Source organism: Symphodus melops (genome assembly GCF_947650265.1).
Source record: "Symphodus melops genome assembly, chromosome: 19".
Taxonomy (NCBI): Eukaryota; Metazoa; Chordata; class Actinopteri; order Labriformes; family Labridae; genus Symphodus; species Symphodus melops.
Genome location: NC_136709.1, coordinates 10,483,423 through 10,501,631, shown reverse-complemented (window position 1 = coordinate 10,501,631; position 18,209 = coordinate 10,483,423). Strand labels below are relative to the sequence as shown.

The window sequence follows — 18,209 nt, the reverse complement described above, 5'->3', positions numbered from 1 at the left end:
ACAGAAGCTGCCTACTGTTTGTTTTTGACTTTAAGAACAACTATAGAACCTCTAGAAAACAGATAAAGAGTGTTGGTAGACCACAGGCTTTAACCAAAGGGGATTCTTAGAGTCTAATAAAGATGCTTCATGGCTGTTTGGTGGAGACATCTGCATCCTAATCTTGCCTGTGGTCTTCCGAGAGTTCATTATTGTCAGGGTCTACTTAGCTGTAAGCTAGGGAAGGATAAATAGCTGTTGATTTGTCATTAGAAATGAGCCTGTTACAAAGCAGTTAACCTAGTGGGAAAGCTTTGTGGTCATGTCAAGGTCTTACAAAGTTTAGTGGTCTCACCAAACCGTAAATGTTTTTTTATTAGTTTATCAACTGGGAATGACATAGCAAGTTCCAACTGAGCTAACTGATGAACACAATCAGTAAGAAGCTGGTTATTTTACACAGTTATCGGTCTGCTTCATGTCACAAAATGTGAATACAAAATTCTTTAAAGTCTGTTTTGTCATAATAAGTTAATAAATCTGATTTCTGACCTGCCAAAGTCGCTGTTTGTGAGAAATAAATTGGCTAACATGCAGCAGTTAAGAAGTGCTATAAAATCTGCTGCCCTATTAAAAGCAAGAATCAAGTTCTGTCAACAAAGGACTTAAACCACACCACCAAAAGCCCTGCAGTTCCTCGATCATAAGCAGTAATAAGCACATCATATTTCAGTAATAGGCATGCGATCTGATGTGACATGTTATTTTCTCTCTGCCCTTTTTTTCCTGGATTGTGATCAATGTTTTTTTTCCGGATTTAAAGAAAAATCACATGAACTAAACAATGAGGAACGTGCACGCCACATGACATCCTCATTTCTCAAGGCAAGAACTTTCCATCCATCAGTTTCGCATCATACATTGTACAAAGATGACTAACTGGAAAATAACCAATCTTTATAGGACTATAAAGGTGGTTGCTAACAAGCGTAAACAAATGCAATCTGCAATACAATATGGCAGAACTCTTCTCTCCAGCACTTCTTCTTCCTGTGTTTCACTCCTATGTATGTACCCAGTGTAGCATGGCTATGTCAAAGGTTAGGCATGCTGTGGTGCGGGGCCTTCTCTACAGAGATACTTCAACATTCATGAGGCTGTGTTTGAATGGCAGTTGCCAGTGGGTAAGCACACCAAGAGCATGTGAGTACGAGGTGTGATCATTGTAGGTTTGTGTCTCTTTTGTCTGCCAGACACCACAGCGCAGCGGGGCGTTGACATCAGAGAGAAGTTCAACAAATCCTTGGATACATTCACACACATGCTCCTGACGCCTGACTACTTTTTGTGCTTTCTACAGAAACTCTCAGCTCCTTTTGGTTAACATGTTATGACATCTCTTCACCAACTGAAAGCTGCTTTCATGTCTCCTTTGCATAAGTGATCCTTCATTCAGATTTTAAATAGCACGTTTTTTTAGCACTTTCCATCAGTGATTACATATATTCATTTATAGTTTACATGTGCTTCAGATAAAAATGTCTGCCAAGGAACGTGCTGTATATTCAAGCGCATGTGTACGGCGTTAACGACTCATTGATTTGTATATTTAGTGGATTTTGTGTCAACATAATTACACAGATACATGATTAAACTCTGGAACCAATTGAAAACTCAAAACACAGGCGCATGCTAATACGTGCTGTTCGCCTGCCAATAATCATCTGCGGCAGCATGCTGTTATTAGGAATTAACGCCAACATAGTGGTGAGAGTCATGGCATAAACATCCTTCTGGGGAATGAGCCTCCTCTCACTCTGCATGTGCCCAAGCCACAAGCATCCCTGAGTTACATAACTGGCCTTTCATGCAGACGTTGAAATCCATGTGTCTTTTTTGTTTTGAAGCCCTGAAGGCCACACAGATGGACGGTGAAATGAGGTTTCGGTATGCTGATGCGATTAGCCAAGGGACAATCTGTCATCTAGAGAGAGTGATAGAAGGGGGGATCTGATGTGTGCAAGTGTATATCCAGGATTTTGAAATGAAAAATGGGCTTTGAAGGGAACAGGGCCTGGTGTCTGCCAGATTTTCGCTATGAGAAGTGAAACCAAAAAAAAAGTAGCTGGACTACAGTGATGAACATCAGGAATTTTTGAAGGACGGACCAGCCAGAGATCCATATAAAATCTGACTTTATTGAAACTATATACATTTCTGGTACTCTGTTTAAAAAACATTATTAAATAGAGCCATGACAGCAAATTCAAGTAATATATGTTTACAGCAGATGATCATCATAAAGCAGTCCTAATTTCATAAACTGAATGAGGAATAAGTTGTGTAATTATATTCATTAAAGCATTATGTGTGTGCTTGTTTGAGGTTTAAATCGCATTTTCTTAGTAGATTTTTTTGAAATGATTGCGGTCTTCAGAACCAGGAAGAGAAGCCGTGCTTTTCCTTCACCACCCAAATGCTGTCAATCACTTTCCCATACTGGAACACACAAAGAAGTCATTGTCAACTTTTTGGGCCTTTAAAAAAAAAAAAAAACCCTCTGAACTTTGCTGTAACCGTGTAACGTGTGTGCTCACCTGGTCATCAGAGACCTGCTCCAGGTACAGGTGAGTGCTGTTGACCACTTGCATGCGGGTGTAGCCGTAGTCTGTGCTGCGGAAAGCGCTCCACTCTTTGGGGTTTGGGTTGAACTTGTCGGTCTTCTCTCTGCAGCCCTGCAGAGAAATCAGCAGGGTTTCAATCGATCTGCTGCTGGTGAGCTGCCTACCCCACTCCAGTTCTAACCACAAACCCAGTGACATTTACAACTGTGGCTGCGCCTCGGCGTGAGTCTGGCTACAGTTGGATATGCTGATGACTAATCCCCTTGTGGTTGGATGACGAGGCATGTCCTGTGCTGCTCTTGACCACATCAGAAAAGACTTAACCATAGAAACAGCTGGCTCTGAAACATGTGGCATACCAACTGCTGCACAGAAGGGACTTAGAACAATGCAACTTTGTTTTTGTTGATGCTGCTGTCAGTTTATGCACTGACATTTGTGGAAAAATGCTGATGCAGTGATGTCAGATTACTTACAGCAGAGCCTGTGATGATGTGAACGGGAGCTTTTGGGTTCACATAAGGCTGCTCTTTGCTCCCATTGAACACCTTGAAGAGAAAAACACAAGTTTGGCTCACTGATCCAAAACAAAGACTCAAGTTATAAGAATACGGTGAGGAGCTGACCTTGTCACCGTAGACAGGCCACAGCCTCTCATATGTGTGCTCATGCGCCCAAAGCTCCACATCCACCCCTGTGAAAGAGATTTGATGATAATCAGCATCTTTCATAAAAAAATAACCAACTGAGCATCTCAATTTAAGACATTTAGCTGTGAAATCTCATGTTTCTCAGATCCATTGCCCATTTAATTTTGAGCTTTTCTCTGCAATGACCAAAATCTTCACATCAGAGCAACCGAAACCTCCCAAGATCCACAACAAGTTCAGTAATTAAATGCAACAAACAAACGTGTGAGACATGGAATAGAAGACAAATATTAAGCAATGGGGGTTTTGGGACCAAAGGCTTGTTTTTTTATGAAGGTCATTGAAGTGCTCTGCTCTCAGTAACTTTTAGGACATGTTTATAAGTGTGCACACAGATGTCAAAAAGAAAGCATACCATAGCGGTAAAATAGATCCTCTAGACCTGGAGCTGCTGGTTTGGTGTCGTTCCTTCCCAGTCTGACCTGAGATATAACAGAGAGGAACAATAAGAGCACTGGCATCAGTGTTTGAAACTGTACCTGCTACCTGAAATACAAACCTGCTAAGGCTCCATTACACTCATGCTAACCTCAGTCCAAATTGTGCCAAGTGCTGAGACAAGAAAAGTCTAAGTGGAAACTATTTCATCCAAATGAAAGTGATTATGACAGCAGGCTATGCTGAATGTGCTTACAGGCTATGATGAGGACTGGGCAGCTTGCAGTAAATGTGACACGTGTACTACCAGGTGTGATTGAAATTTCTGGCAACACAAGTTTAAAAAAAAAAAAAAAAAAACTTTATGTGGTGAAACCAAAACCTTTTACCATAGACATGTGATAGTCTTTGCATGATCTCTATGGATGTTTGTACAGTCATTGTTTAATCAATCAATCAATCAATCAATCTTTATTTGTATAGCGTCAATTCATAACAGATGTTATCTCGAGACACTTTACAAAAAGCAGGTAAAGGACCTTACTATTTGTCTGTTAACATTAACAAAAGAGCAGGTAACGAGACCATGCTCATCGTACAAAAAGCAGGTAAAAGACCTTACTTATGGCTTAATGTATTCTGCTCAGCAGAATCAAATAAACCAATTTAATGAACACATACATGCATAAACAAAACAATAAACATTTTACTTTCTGTATACGAGGAGTGCAGCTAAGCCACGGCAGGAGGACTTTTCTGAAGCAATCGCTGATGTTAGTCAGTTTTACTGAGTTCGATTTTAAGCTTGTCTTTCGTTTTCTCTAGTTCCATACAAGAGACTCTCTGAAAAGATGGACGACATGAAGCTCCTCAAAAATTAACTTCCAAAACATTTAGAGCTCCCCCTGCTGGCTGCTGACAGTATAAGTCATGAGCTCTGCCGCCTTCATGTCAACACCTGGAACATGGAACAAAATATAAAACCAAAAAACACATCTAATACACATTTGAACAATAACAGCGTCCATAACCCTTTGCAGAAGTAAGATAAGCCTTACTTTACAGGCAGGATTCAGAGGTTTACATACGTAGGAGTCAAACTTGGTGCAGTCGTCCTGGTCGTCGTCAGAGCAGTACATGGGTCTGTGTCCCATCGTGATGATCCAGGGACGTACTGCACGGTTCTCAGGCTTGTTGGCCTCCTGAGTTTAGACAATTGTGTTTTGAAAAGTAAGAGAAATTATTGGATTTATAATGGAGGAAAGGAAAATGAACAAAACCAGAGCACTTTGCCATCATCAACACATCAAACATAGTGTGCATTGACCTCGAGGTCTTGCTTCAACCACTCGTACTGCTTGAAGAGGAGCTCCAGGCCGAAGTGGAGATAGAAATAAACCTCAGTGGAGAGGGAGATGATGTGTGCTGACCCCAGGTTCCAGCTGCGGACACAGATCGTTAAATTGATACACAGCCTGACCCAGTAGAGGAAGCATGCTGAAAGTGAGCAGTTAAGCGAGAACAGACCTCACTGTACACTTGAGATAGTGTGAAAAGTACTCAGAAAGTCTGTCTCTGATATTGTTGCTGTTCAGTGCGATGCTTTGTGTGCTTCCATGTTCTGACGCAGGCTTCATGGAAAAGCATACGTTCTATACATGTGTAGCGCATGTTATAAACTGAGAAGTTTCCAGAAGCAGTCCTGCGGTTTGATTGTTTCTCAAGTTTTCATAAGCATGCGCATGGAGCCATGGCTCTCAGCCAGCAGGCCTGGCTACGTCTAGACCCTGGGACTGAGAAGTGGGCAGCTGCTCTATGATCTAGTCTGGTTTTATCTTTCTGTCTGAGAGAAGGAAGTCTGTAGTGGGCTATGAGTCACCACGTAGGATGTATAGCTCTTTTGTGTGTTCCCCTGGTCCCTGAGATAGAAGAAGCAAACTAAACTAAGAGAAAAGGCACTCTGCTGCCAACTCCTGTGGGCGGCCTCTTACAGCTCATTAATGCTGACTGAAATACAGTAGCAGGCTTGCTAAAGCTAAATATGATACTTCACATGGGGCCTGTTGGAAAGTCATTTATTTCTCAAACTCTGTGAGATTCTAGCATCCTTTTCTTGGACCAAAAGTGCTTTAGGCATGATTTAGCAAGTCGACGATCACCTTCACTAATGCAACAACTGGCTGAATTATTTCTTCCAGGATCTGCAAGTCCACATATTTGGAATTCCTTTTCCTCACCTGTACCACAGGCTCTCGGTCTTGCCTGGCATGCTGAACCGATTCCTGTAGTTGGAGAAGTTACTGCAAACAACAAAAGATAAAAGTTGGTTCAATGGACTGATCATGCCATTTAAGTTATTTGAAGAGCACAGACTGTGAGATGGATAAACAGGGCTCGAACTCTGAACCCATAGCTTAAAATTAAAACACAAAGTACAGGCATTAAAAAAGCAGGATTGTGAAAAACAGCAACTGATAAGAACAGGTTGTTGTTGTGCAGTGTGCAGTTTAGATTGTTAAGGGTTTACTCCATCTTACTTTTTGGAGTCTATGTCAGATTTGACCCAAAAGCAAACATGGAATCTGCACTTTTTTTAATTTTATTTTTTATATTCTTTAATCATCATTAATCCCAGAGGGGGACATTCTGGTTTGCACTCTGTTATTTTAGAGACATGCTCCACACACACACACACACACACACACACACACACACACACACACACACACACACACACACACACACACACACACACACACACACACACACACACACACACACACACACACACACACACACACACACACACACACACACACACACACACACACACACACACACACACACACACACACACACACACACACACACACACACACACACACACGCAGAATCAGGACCTGTGGAAAAAATGTTTTTTTGTTTTGTGCTTCGCCGACAGAAAACTCTCAAATATATATATTAGAGGTTGAACATGACCATTAAACTGTTGTGCTGACATCTTGCGTCAAACTTTAAATACATGTGTCTATTTTTAGGTATTCAAAGAAACCGTACGTTTTGCTGTAGCCGGACTATCAGTGGCTACTTCTTCAAAATTAAAGGCTTAGGAAAAATGTGATCACAGCCTCTGTGACATCCCTCTACTAGTTTATGATAGCATGCCATGGAGTTTAAGATCATGGTCTTTTTTTTTTTAGTCAGATGATCACATTTCAGGCACAGTGTGGAAGCTTGGGTGGAGCTGAGATGGAGAGAACGAGCAGCAATGCATCCGTCAATCAGGAAAAAAACAAGCCGGTAAATATACCCCTCTAAAAACCATGACATCTTCCCTAAAGAGCACCATAATTTGACATGCAGCATCCATTATAGGAATCAAATCTTATGTGACTTCCACAATAATTTAACCGCTGAGTTGTGGTGCTTTGTATTTGATCCTGGCTAAGTAGGATACTCGAAATGTTCAGTCCACAACTGAAACCTTTCTCCCACTGATGCCAGGAGGTGATGCCACTCCTTTCTGATTGACAAGAAACATTACACAAATCAACATCCAAGACTTTACCATTATTTACATTCTCTCAATACATTACAATGGCCGCATGAGAAGAACTCCTTCATCTCTTCCTGATGCCAAACCGCCAGTCTCTTTTCACGTTTTTGAATATTTCAGCAGGAGCCAATCTTGAATCTTTGCAACGGGCCATTAACTGAGCTAGCTTATGGGGCAGATTGTTTTCTTATCTTACGTAAGTGAGGAGGCGGGAAATTGCAGTTTTCTGGCTGGACAGCAGCCTGGTCAGAGGGGGGGGGGGGGGGGGGTAACTGGAGAAGAGCAGGAGCAGAGGTCAAGATCCAGGAGCAGAGATATGAATGGAGGAACCAAGAGACCCCCAGCCATGCTGAGTAAGTCTTAAATAATGAGAGCAGAAGTTTAAGTGGACACTAAGGTCACCGTTTAATGGCCGAGGCTTCAGCGTGAGCTGTGGTCCTTCAGCTCAAAGAAGAAAACCATCTGACTCAGCATCTCTTTACATCCTTTTTACATCCCAAATCAACAATCTGCCTCTTTGGTAAGAAGCTCACAATTCCTAATTACTTTGAAAAAAGTCACCAAAAAAAATGCTCAAATGGACAGATGTGTCTGTAACAGAAAACAATGATGACAGCTGTCTCTGTGGAGAAACTGAAGCAGGAACAGTCCTTGACATGTGTTCATGCTCCCATCTTGTGGCCAGGACGAGTATTAGCAAACATGCAGGGAGATCCGGGAAGGCCCCGTGTCGTTATGTGAAATAAACAATTATATTTTCATTCAGTGAAATAATACACATTCTCTCTCGTAATACAAACAGTGTGATGGAACCTGGCATGCCCTGAAGGGGAGGCTTATAGCTGCAGAAACAAAACAAAACCTCAGACTTAGTTTTAAGTCTTTTGTTTTCTGGTTCAGGGCGAGGAAAATCTGATTGGCTACAAATACGATAAGCCTCTATTTGCCATATTAATCTTCACTATGGGAGACCGACTTAAAGTGTGAGTCACCCTCTGTAGCCCAAAGCGTGCTTGTTCCCATGTGTGTTGTCGTTTCTTGTTAAAATGTTATAGAGATAAAAATCTGGTGGCTGTCTAATCCAATGTGGACACCCGGATTCTTAAACTGACCCAACAAGACTCATCAAGCCTCCCCTTTCATCATCTGATGAGCTTAATCCCGAGCCGTTAGAGGGATGAAAGGGAGCAGTTGTAGTCTTCAGGAGGCATATCGCTGACTGCCATCAAAGGACATTGTTTTAGGCAGCGACGGTTCTATCCCGGCTCCTCTGAGGGACTGATGAACTTTATTGTGCTTTTGGGAACAAAGACGGTCTTGATTGGGGCCTTAGCATCTTCTGTGGATCCTCTGTTCTCATCCTGCTGGAATGCTGACTGAAAATGTTTGTGGTCTGCCCTGTTTCAATTTTCTCTCTACCCATGAGCTCTTGAGGTCGGAAAGAGGAACAGAAGAGTACAGAGACAGAGACAGAGAGAGAGAGAGAGAGAGAGGGGGCGAGGGAGAAAAGCAGGAGCGAGTGGCTGGGAATATTTTGATTCTTCACAACTCGGCAGAGCAAAACACAAATTAAGGTATAGGAGCTGGATGTCTGGTGATGTAACACGGCGAGCGAGCAAGTTTCTTCTTCATATCAAGTTCCCATGTCGGGACGCAGCGCCAAGAAAAAGAGACTACTGTTAGCGGCTCCTTAATAAGAACCAGACAGTCGTCACATCACACATGGCAAGGCCAGACGAGAACTGTCTCCCTATTGGAGCAGTAAGTCAATATTATGTTGCAGGATCAGGCACCTCCAAAGGTTTGGAAGAGCACACATACACAACCGAACCCAGCAAATGTGCTTGGAATTAAAGGGGCGCATCAGTCGCTGATGTGTGGTGCTGAAAGCGTCTGAGGACACTCACGTTTCGCTGTCTCAACATTAAAAGACTCCTTAATCATCTTCCACTCAATTTCATTAAGCTGAGCTGGAAAATGTACCCTTAGTTACACAGATTTTAGGCTACAATACTACAGTTTCATATTGTATAATCCTCTCCTTCATGATTTTGAAAAAAGCTGCAAACAGACTCAAAATAAGGTTTCTTTAAAGATGTATTTTAGGGCCTTATGTGCCCCCATCGTAGTGATAGGGCAGTGGATAGAGCTGGAAACCAGGGAAAGAGAGGAACGACGCACAGGAAAGGAGTCACAGGTCGGATCCGAAACCCACAGCTTCCACACATGGGGCGCACGCACCCACCACTGTGCCACCGCTGCGCCTGAAACAGACAGCAACACTCACACACTGATAGGTGCAGAGGTTGCTATGTGAAGTGTCCATCAGTGCATCAAATCCAGCCTTTAAGAAAAAGCTAAAGACCCAGCTCTTTCATAAATACTAACAACCTTATCGATGATGTTAATGATGATGATAACAATGACGATGGTTTTGTTGGATAACGACAATTTAATGCAGCTGTCCATGTGGTGCTTTGCCTGTCAGTATCTGTGTATCTGACAGGACGGAGAGCTGTTCATTTGCACTTAATGACGTCTTTTCCTCTGCTCTCGATCCTTGCTGGTGTTTGTACTTCCTCCCTTTTGAACGTCGCTTTGGATAAATGAAGCGTATGATTGTGGAATCAGTGCTAACTAATCACATTCATCCACATTTATACGCCGCAGACGAGGCAGCAGGAGCAGCTTGGGGTAAAGTGTCTTGCCCGAGAAACTGACTCAACCAACTTAGTCATAGCAGCTCTAAGTAGCAAGGCTGCTTTGTTGTGCTTTTCTGCTGATTTTTGTGTCTATTTTAACTGTTGCAAAATAGAGAAAAGTTGTCCACAGATTCACAGACTCCAACTTAAAATTGAAATAAATCTAAATAACAGTCTATAGCTAAAAGGTAATAAACTAACGTTCCTGGAAGAAAAGATAAACAATCTCCACAACTGAGAAGGTGGAAGCAAGACATGTTTCGACATTTCGCCTGAATAACAGCCACTATTCAAAAGGTTGATCAGTCCAGAACGTTTCTCAGTCTCAAATGTGATCAACACATTCAGTAGAGATGAGTCAATATTCAGACATAGTTCCCTTTCACCACTGGACTGTCTGACTCTCTGTGAGCTGAGAAACAGATAGTGAAAGCTGATCATTCCCAGTCAGATAAACGTTTGTTTTGGAGAGCACTGCCTTGTTTAGATGTTGGTGGTTTCTGACACTGCTCCAGCATTTGGCGACCAAAATAGCTCCCATCTGTTCAAATGGTACACTGAAGAGTTTTTCTGCAGGCCACAGTTTGTACTTTACGAGGGAAGAACGGCAGCAGACGAGGTGTGTGTGTCTGTGTGTGTGTGTGTGTGTGTGTGTGTGTGTGGGAGGGGGGGGGTGGTTGGTTATTCTCCTTGTGCACGCAAACTTTGCGTTGACAGCAGCCAGTTCTGACAGTAATTTGTCATGTGGCGTTTTGCATGCCTCTCTCACACTTTCTAATACAGCTCGTATCAATGTTATTACCCCAAACCACGTCAACCATGTGCCCCTCTGTTCAGAGCAGAACGCTTCCATGTTCACTCAAAGGTTAGTCAGGGTTGTCGGAATAACAGAAACTTAGCGGCGGTTCTATTAAAAATCAAACTTAATCAATACCCATTTCTATAACAACGTGACAAAACTAGAAGTCCTAAGCACCCAACAGAAAAAAATGTCTTGTTTTTAAAAGACCAAAAATGGCCCCGTCTTAATGGAACAGAACATTGGCACTGTGTGTGGACTGGACTGTTGCCCGTTAGAAAGTGTCTTTGTTTTTTAAGTTCAGATATTATCGAGCTTTAAAAAACTAAAGACATTGTATCATTTTATCAACCTTACTGGCTCTATTTTAAATCTCCCTGTCACAATAAAGACCTTTTTTGGAAAGACAAAACACACAAAAGGAAGGGGCATAAATGAATGACACCTACTATGTTGATTCGTGGTTGCCTGGACAGGTCATGTAGGGCACGTAGGCAGCTATGGACTGGACCTGCCTCATGAACTCATCTCCAATCCTGGCATTGTCCTGTTAAAAAGTGACATTCGGCCATTAAATATGAGGCCAGAGATTATCGATTCAAAATTGCGCCACATTCATTTGAAGGACGAGAGCATGTGTGTCTATTCTTTTCACAGCGTCAGGAAGGAATAAGAAAGATGAGCCTTCAAAACAAAACGCTTTGTCCCTTTAAAAGCTCTCTTGAGTTCCCTGCTGCACTGATGGATTCTACCTGCCACAGCGTCTGTTTTTGTAGTTAGATTATCAGTGAAGCCACAGGATGTGCTCACACATTCCAGCTTGGTTGAATTATGGTTATTTAATTTTTTTTTGTAGTCTGCTGATTGCATTTTGCATTTTTCCACATTTGAAAGAATATGAAGTATTCATGGACTCTTTTTAGAAAGAATAATATTAACATCCAGGACAGGGTTACTTTTACTGAAAATGAACAATGACAGTTAGGCTTGTAAGATGAGCAGCATGAATGTCAGGACTTTATATTTCGGGTTATGAATGGTGCTATTTTTTCCAAGAAACACTGTGGTGACATCAGCCCGTATCTTTAGCAGCAGGTTAAAAGGGAGTAAACATGAGATGTTTGTCTCAACGACATCTGAAGGACTACTCACTGTTGTTAAGGAATAAGTGGAATATCGTGGAGTGGCTTTCTGACAATAGGTTATTGATGAAGAAGAATTGTTGTCAGTGAGAGAACTGAAACTGGGTATGATCAGAGTTCATGATATGGAAGAGACAGAAGAGAAATAAATACCTCGTGCATGTCGTAGGCAAAGTCCCCTGGGAAACAAACGTAAAGAATTCACAAATTAGAATAGCTCCAAAGGTATTCAATACTTCATCATCGTCACCATAAACAGGTTTACCTTCAGTACAGGGAGGATGCACTAAAGGGGATATTTAAACATCAAAGGAGACAATTAATTTTGTTCTCAAGTCAAATGTTAAAGGTGAAACTAAAATCCTGGGGCTGATAATAAGCTTAACATAAAAACCTGTAACAACTGGACTGAGCTAGTTCTGCTCCCTCTAAAGGTGAACTTCTCTGATACAATTTTTTTTTATTTTGGGGTTTTTTAATGTCAGCACAAACAAAATGACTTTTGAGTATTGTACTTGGCTGGCGGATTCCTTCGACTTCCTGTATTTATGCTAAGCTAAGCTAAGCTAAGCTGATCTGCCGCTGACTCTTTACAGTATTAAACTTCGACTCTGATTAAGAAAACAATGAAGCTTATTTCTGAATATGTGTAAACTAGGATATTAACCAGTGGCCCATTGTTAGCCTCACAGAGAAGTTTGATCTGGATTCATGAGGAACACACTATTATATTTAAGCTCTGTGAACTTGTTAATAGATTTACTTAGCGATTCATTTGAGAAGCCAGGAAAGAAAAAGAAACACAAGTCTGTTTCTTCAATCGCTGGCATGAAACACAGACTATTGAAATTTATCAGGGGAACATTTTGGTACAACACAGAACGATACTGGTTTGAATATCAACCTCTTAAATGTGGAAGTGAGTGACCGCCACCTCACCCATAACGCTCCAGAGCCAAATCAAATTAATGCTAACATTTTGTTCTAATTCGAGTGTTGACTTTGGCCTCAGACAACAGATAAAACTGAACACCCATCCTCTGCTTTACATAATGCCGTTATGTTTTTATGAATTAAATACTAGTGTCGCGTGGGGGTTACCTATGTGCAGGATTGCATCGTACATGCTCATCTGCGTTTCCTTCTGCAGTCGAGCCAGAGACTGAGGGTTCTCATTACCAAGATCACCATATAGAGCAAACCTGGGACTGAACCGTGTGCTGTCATTCAGAGCATTGAAGAAGAAGATGTCGCTCCAGCCCTCACTGCTTCCACAGTGGTAGACTGTTGTGAAACAAAGGAGAAAATGTTGTGTGGTTGTGCGGGGAAACACTCAGACAAGCCAAAAGGTTAAAGTCAGTGATGGTGAAATCTCCACCCACCATATGTAGAAGCAGGTTTGAGGCCTGTGAGAGTGACTCTGTGGATGAACATCTTCCTCTTCTCCTCTCCAGAGTCGACAAACAGAGTAGCATCACCTTTGGCCGTCATCTCAAAGAGCCGACTGCCCAGAAGGCCATACTCCACGTTGCTCTCTGTTTTGTTAAAGGTGGTCCAGGTCACCACCATGGAACCTGGCTCTCCTGTGAATAAAGCTGCTGATCACTGGAACTGTGGTGCAAATTGATCTGAACTATTGCATTTACTTACTCGTGCATTTTTAGAAGCTATGCAAAGGATGAGGCTGACTCTGCTCAGCAGAGGGGCTTTTAATCGTTCAGCTAGTAAGACAGGAAGCTGAGTAAAGCTTGCTTTTCAGTAGTCATTTCATCAAGAAATCGACTCATTAAATGACAAACTTTACCATAAAGAAAACAAACATAAATTCTGCAAAGCATGTGAGAAACAAGGGTGATATGAACTGAATTGAAACAACCAGAATGACTATGTTTCTTTAACCTGAATCACTCTCACTCATGTTTAAAGGCCATATAGCACAAGTATAACATGGCAGCTGATGTTTTTTTTTTTTTTTTTAAATATCAACAAATCTAGAAGTGGATCAGGCTTTAGCCAGACCTGTTACAGAACTGAAAAAAGGTGCAGCTTTCTATCAGGGTTTGTATCCAATGTTGTATCTGTTTTTTGTCCCCTTAACAAAACATCCATAAATGTACAAACTATTCGTCCAAGAAACTGGTTTGTTGTGCAGTGCAGTGTTTTTTTAGTGGAGATTTCAGTGGAAAATGGTATCCTTAGGCAAACAGAAAGACTTAAAACACATACCTGGATAAGAGAGATGGACCTGCTCTGGTTCGGTCCATATTGGAGGAACACCAAGAACGAACAGGGGTGCAAGGATTAGCAGAGCCCAGGCGGAATGAGCAGGTCCCATTTTAACACTGAAGCAGAAGCAAATGTGTTGTTAAAGCAATAACTCAACCATTACTTTTATATCACTGTAATCACATGATGCTTATAGTTGTCATTCAAACATCATATGACACAGTGTCCTCATATAGAAACAAAGCAATCAATGTGTGTCTTTGGCATTAACATACAATTCTGCTTTAAAATATCTTACCTGAATTTAGCGCCTGTTAACATAGACCTCAGTGGAAGCAACACACACACAAGTCATGTTTTGTTTTCTTATGAGAACGTCTACATCAGTGACTTCCCCCAATGATGAAACTGCAGAAGTAAAACATCAGAGTCAGCTAGAACAGCATGGAAAGAGATGATGTGTCAATAAAAGCAGCTGATGTTGTTTGTCTTTGTGCATTCAGGGAAGTGTTTGCTGTCTAAGTGAGCTCAAGTGCAGCACAGGGATTAAGCCCCACAAGGCCCCGCTACCTCCAGATCAACGAAGTGCTAACATCAACAGCTGATATGCCTCCCTGATCAGGATAAGGGTCACGGCTCAAGATTAATTGTAGCCTACTTCTAAAAGCAACACAAGCAGATTCATCATTTATCAGCTGTGATGGTTCAGACAGACGGGGCCTGGTGTGAATATGGGGTGGTGGGGACTGGGTTTAAAATGCGCTTCATTTATATTTGATTAGTCACTAGAGGGTGCACATAACACAAACTTCGTTATATAAAGGAGGCTTTATTCTCTAATACTGGGCGGGTCTTGCATTTAAAATTGCATGTCACTTTATTGGTAGACGAGCTAAAGAAAAGAAGGAGCTCGATTAGGAAAGGAAAACAAGGTGAGTGGCCGACACCGCATGAGAGTTTTAAATGATCTGTCTCACTTTCTTGTAACATATTTTAAAATGCCTTTAAATAAGTCTTTATTTTCCACATCACTGTTCGCAACGTTGAGCTGGGTTGACCGGATATTTTGTCTATTCTTACTTCTGTTATTAAACAATTGCAAAGCGTAGAGATACCGTTGCACCAAGTAGAACGATTTATTTACTGATAACACTTATAGTCCGAGTTTAAACAAGGCTGACTTTCTAATAAGTGTCACATTATATTACAAAATAAACTAGTTGAATGTCAAATTAGCTCCTGAAAAAGACTCACTTTTCAGCTGTTCGGCTCGGAAACACTTCCTGGTGACGTAAAAGAACAACAACTGCCCACGTGGATTGTGGGAAATTGTGTTTTTAGTTTGTTTTGCCTGGGCGTTTTTTCCCCCCCCTTAAAGTCTGTCTTTTATTTGTTTTTGGTTGGCTGAGCATGTTTTCCTATCACGAAGATGAGTGACTTCTATCAACACAATTCCTCACAATTGTGTCTCACAATTCCTAATAACTGAGTAAGCAGGCTTTGTGTGTTTCCTTAGGTATAATGGACTCGAACAGTGAAGATGGAGAGTACCAAAACCTTGACCATGCCTCACCAGATGATGAAACCCCGTACAGAGTGACATATACTAATGGAAGAAATACAAAACATGTAAGCTGCATGACAAAAAAAATCATTTTACACTGATGTATTTCTGGACCTCTTTTTCTATTTCGAGTTGTGATATTTATCCCCATGCAAAATTTTTATATTCAGGAGGATTACAATAAAAATGAAGAGCTCCCTAAAAAGAGGTAGGTCATGCATGTTTTGTGGTTATATTTCAGTGTATCTTGTGATTTCGTTTTCAGCAGACTGTTTTCTGCCTGCCCAGGAATCCAGTGAGTCGTTCTGGCAGTGGCAGACTGAAGCGGGTGGTGTCATGTAAGAGGAAAACTTATCATCTGTCGGTGGCTCGGAGGAAGCAGCTGGGGAGTGGAAGGACTTATGATGCTGCAAACAAGGAGAATCAGATGAACATGCAGGACATGCATCAGGAGATATTTGACATGGACCCTTGGGAGTTTCCTCTAAGTGTCAACAACAACTACAAGACTGGTAGAACTGGTTCTGAACAAGCAGACTACTGTACGCTCACTGAGGTCAGAAAATACTGCACGGCTCTGGCTTCACTTCTGTTTCGTGTGCGGTTGAGGTTTTTAACAATAAATGCGTTACTGATATGCAGATCATATCTGATCCTGACCATGTTTTTCAGCTTACAAGGGATCACAGCACAATGATTGATGTGCTGTTCGGGAGAAACCTGAGGCTTAAAGTGTCTTTAACACTCTGGCAGAGAAATGTTGGAGAGCTGCTTACATATATTCTGAGGTAGGTACACTGTATGTTGTTGCTCTTGCCAATAAGACGTACAGCATGATCGCACAAATTCAAAAATGTTGTAAATTTACTTCCTTTGTACAGAATCCAAGACATCTGCGTGTTGGTGGATTTTCTCCCAATGATAAGCAAAAGGTGAGTGTCTAAAAATGTTTCAAAGGTCCATGTGATTACAGGGAGAGTAAACATGACTTAACATTTGAATGCGTCCGCAGCATTGAGGAGGATTCTCCAAGGATCACTATAGGCTGTTGTGTTGACCTCTTTCCATTAGTAAAGAAAGTCCTCACCAATCCATATGAAGAGTGAGTATTCCTGCTGTCCAGAACTTTAACTGACAGTTAAATGAAGGATATGTGACAGTTCAATATGATTCATGTACAGAAATGTAAAGGTCTAGCGGCTGTCTTGACCTCTCACAGGTATCTTACGGTTGGTTTAAAGTGGATCCATTCAGTTTTGATAAACTGGTGGGAGGAACTTAGAGCAACTGGCTACAGCGGGTCGACTTCAGATAAGTGAGTGTTGTATTGTTTATCACAATGCACTGAGCAACATTTCTAGGCACAGATTTGATTTGATTTGACACATGTAATACTAGTTTGGTAGCAAAATACTCAGCACACTGAAAACAAAATAATGTAATCCTCTTTTGAGTCTCGATACATTTTTGAACACAAAGGGTTCCCATGCAGCACATCAGTGATAATTCCTCATTATGTCTTACTTTATTAAAGAAATTTCCAGCTTTTTAATCAGCAATTATTGGAATTATGGCATCGGCAACCTTTTCTGAAATCTATCCCGGGAACTGCTGGGGACACTGCAAAGGTCAGTGTTACATGTATAAATACATAATTTCCACTGTCACTGTTGGCTTTGAATTTTCATACAAAATATACTTATCTTGTAAATGTCATTTTTACCCCTTAGGTGATTGATTCCTTCCTCTCCCAGCTCACCTGATGAAAGAAGAGGCTAGATTGTTGTCTGGTAGAGCGACAGCACAAATTAAAGTTTCTTTTCTACATGAGAAATGCCTTTAAAACGTGCTTTCTGTACCTACCCTGATGTGATGACTACAAAATTGGATGTATTTGTCTGTCATGGCAACTTGAAAAGTAGTTTTGAAAAAGTGCAATTTAAGTTCTAATGTGAGGTAAATGTAATTGCATTTGACCAGTATAGGTTCTTGTAAATACCACCACACATACCACATTGTGTGTTTCAGTTCTGCCACAGCTTTTATGAATTTAAAACTTTTGTTCTTTTGATATGTTGTGTTTTTGTTCCAGTGAATTGTAAAAATGGAAATGTATAATAAATGTATAATTTTAAAATCATATGCATTAAGTTTTATGGTGTGTCACCCCCTTCTCTGGTGAAAGATGTTGTTTTTGCTAAATACGCACTGGACTAGAACCGTATGTTCTGTCCTATAACAAAAGACTGTACTCAACCTCTGTTGGTTAAAATATCAGGAAGGAAAATAAGCTACAAGCTCATCATCAACACATTCAGGCACAATGCAATCTCATCTGGACTTCAGCCTCATTCAGTCCTGAAGGGATTTAAGTAAAGCAGAGATATGAGTGAAAAACACTCATATCTCTCCACTTACATGTGACTTTATCTCACTTGACACAGATAAGTAGGGTTGATGTCATTGTGATGTGATCCCAAGGCTGAAGTCCAGTTGTGACTGGGCTTGTTGGCAGGCGGTGTACAAGGA

The 18,209-nt window shown here is 41.3% G+C and overlaps 2 protein-coding genes across 5 annotated transcripts; one reads left to right on the top strand and one right to left on the bottom strand.

Moving 5' to 3' along the window:
- Positions 1 to 2,157: 2,157 nt before the first annotated feature.
- On the bottom strand, positions 2,158 to 15,456 carry acp7 (acid phosphatase 7, tartrate resistant (putative)). 2 transcript variants are annotated; one of them, XM_079369065.1, is made up of 15 exons: positions 15,371 to 15,456; positions 14,415 to 14,524; positions 14,117 to 14,232; positions 13,273 to 13,473; positions 12,992 to 13,174; positions 12,044 to 12,069; positions 11,198 to 11,295; positions 5,929 to 5,991; positions 5,019 to 5,133; positions 4,780 to 4,893; positions 3,669 to 3,735; positions 3,230 to 3,297; positions 3,080 to 3,151; positions 2,577 to 2,714; positions 2,158 to 2,478 (listed from the first exon to the last, which is right to left on the bottom strand). In XM_079369065.1, exons 2-15 carry the CDS (start codon positions 14,435 to 14,437, stop codon positions 2,413 to 2,415), a joined length of 1,350 nt encoding a protein of 449 aa, XP_079225191.1. In that variant the 5' UTR covers positions 14,438 to 14,524; positions 15,371 to 15,456; the 3' UTR covers positions 2,158 to 2,412. The 2 variants fall into 2 exon arrangements, with proteins under 2 accessions (XP_079225191.1, XP_079225192.1); XM_079369066.1 differs by having other exon boundaries at positions 14,415 to 14,550; positions 15,371 to 15,411.
- Positions 14,559 to 17,820, top strand: LOC306840046 (KATNB1-like protein 1). Of its 3 annotated transcripts, none has more exons than XM_079369067.1 (10): positions 14,559 to 15,048; positions 15,633 to 15,745; positions 15,851 to 15,888; positions 15,969 to 16,236; positions 16,353 to 16,468; positions 16,562 to 16,612; positions 16,693 to 16,782; positions 16,900 to 16,995; positions 17,215 to 17,308; positions 17,411 to 17,820. In XM_079369067.1, exons 2-10 carry the CDS (start codon positions 15,638 to 15,640, stop codon positions 17,441 to 17,443), a joined length of 894 nt encoding a protein of 297 aa, XP_079225193.1. In that variant the 5' UTR covers positions 14,559 to 15,048; positions 15,633 to 15,637; the 3' UTR covers positions 17,444 to 17,820. The 3 variants fall into 3 exon arrangements, with proteins under 3 accessions (XP_079225193.1, XP_079225194.1, XP_079225195.1); XM_079369068.1 differs by having other exon boundaries at positions 15,614 to 15,745; XM_079369069.1 differs by lacking the exon at positions 15,851 to 15,888 and having other exon boundaries at positions 15,946 to 16,236.
- Positions 17,821 to 18,209: the final 389 nt, after the last annotated feature.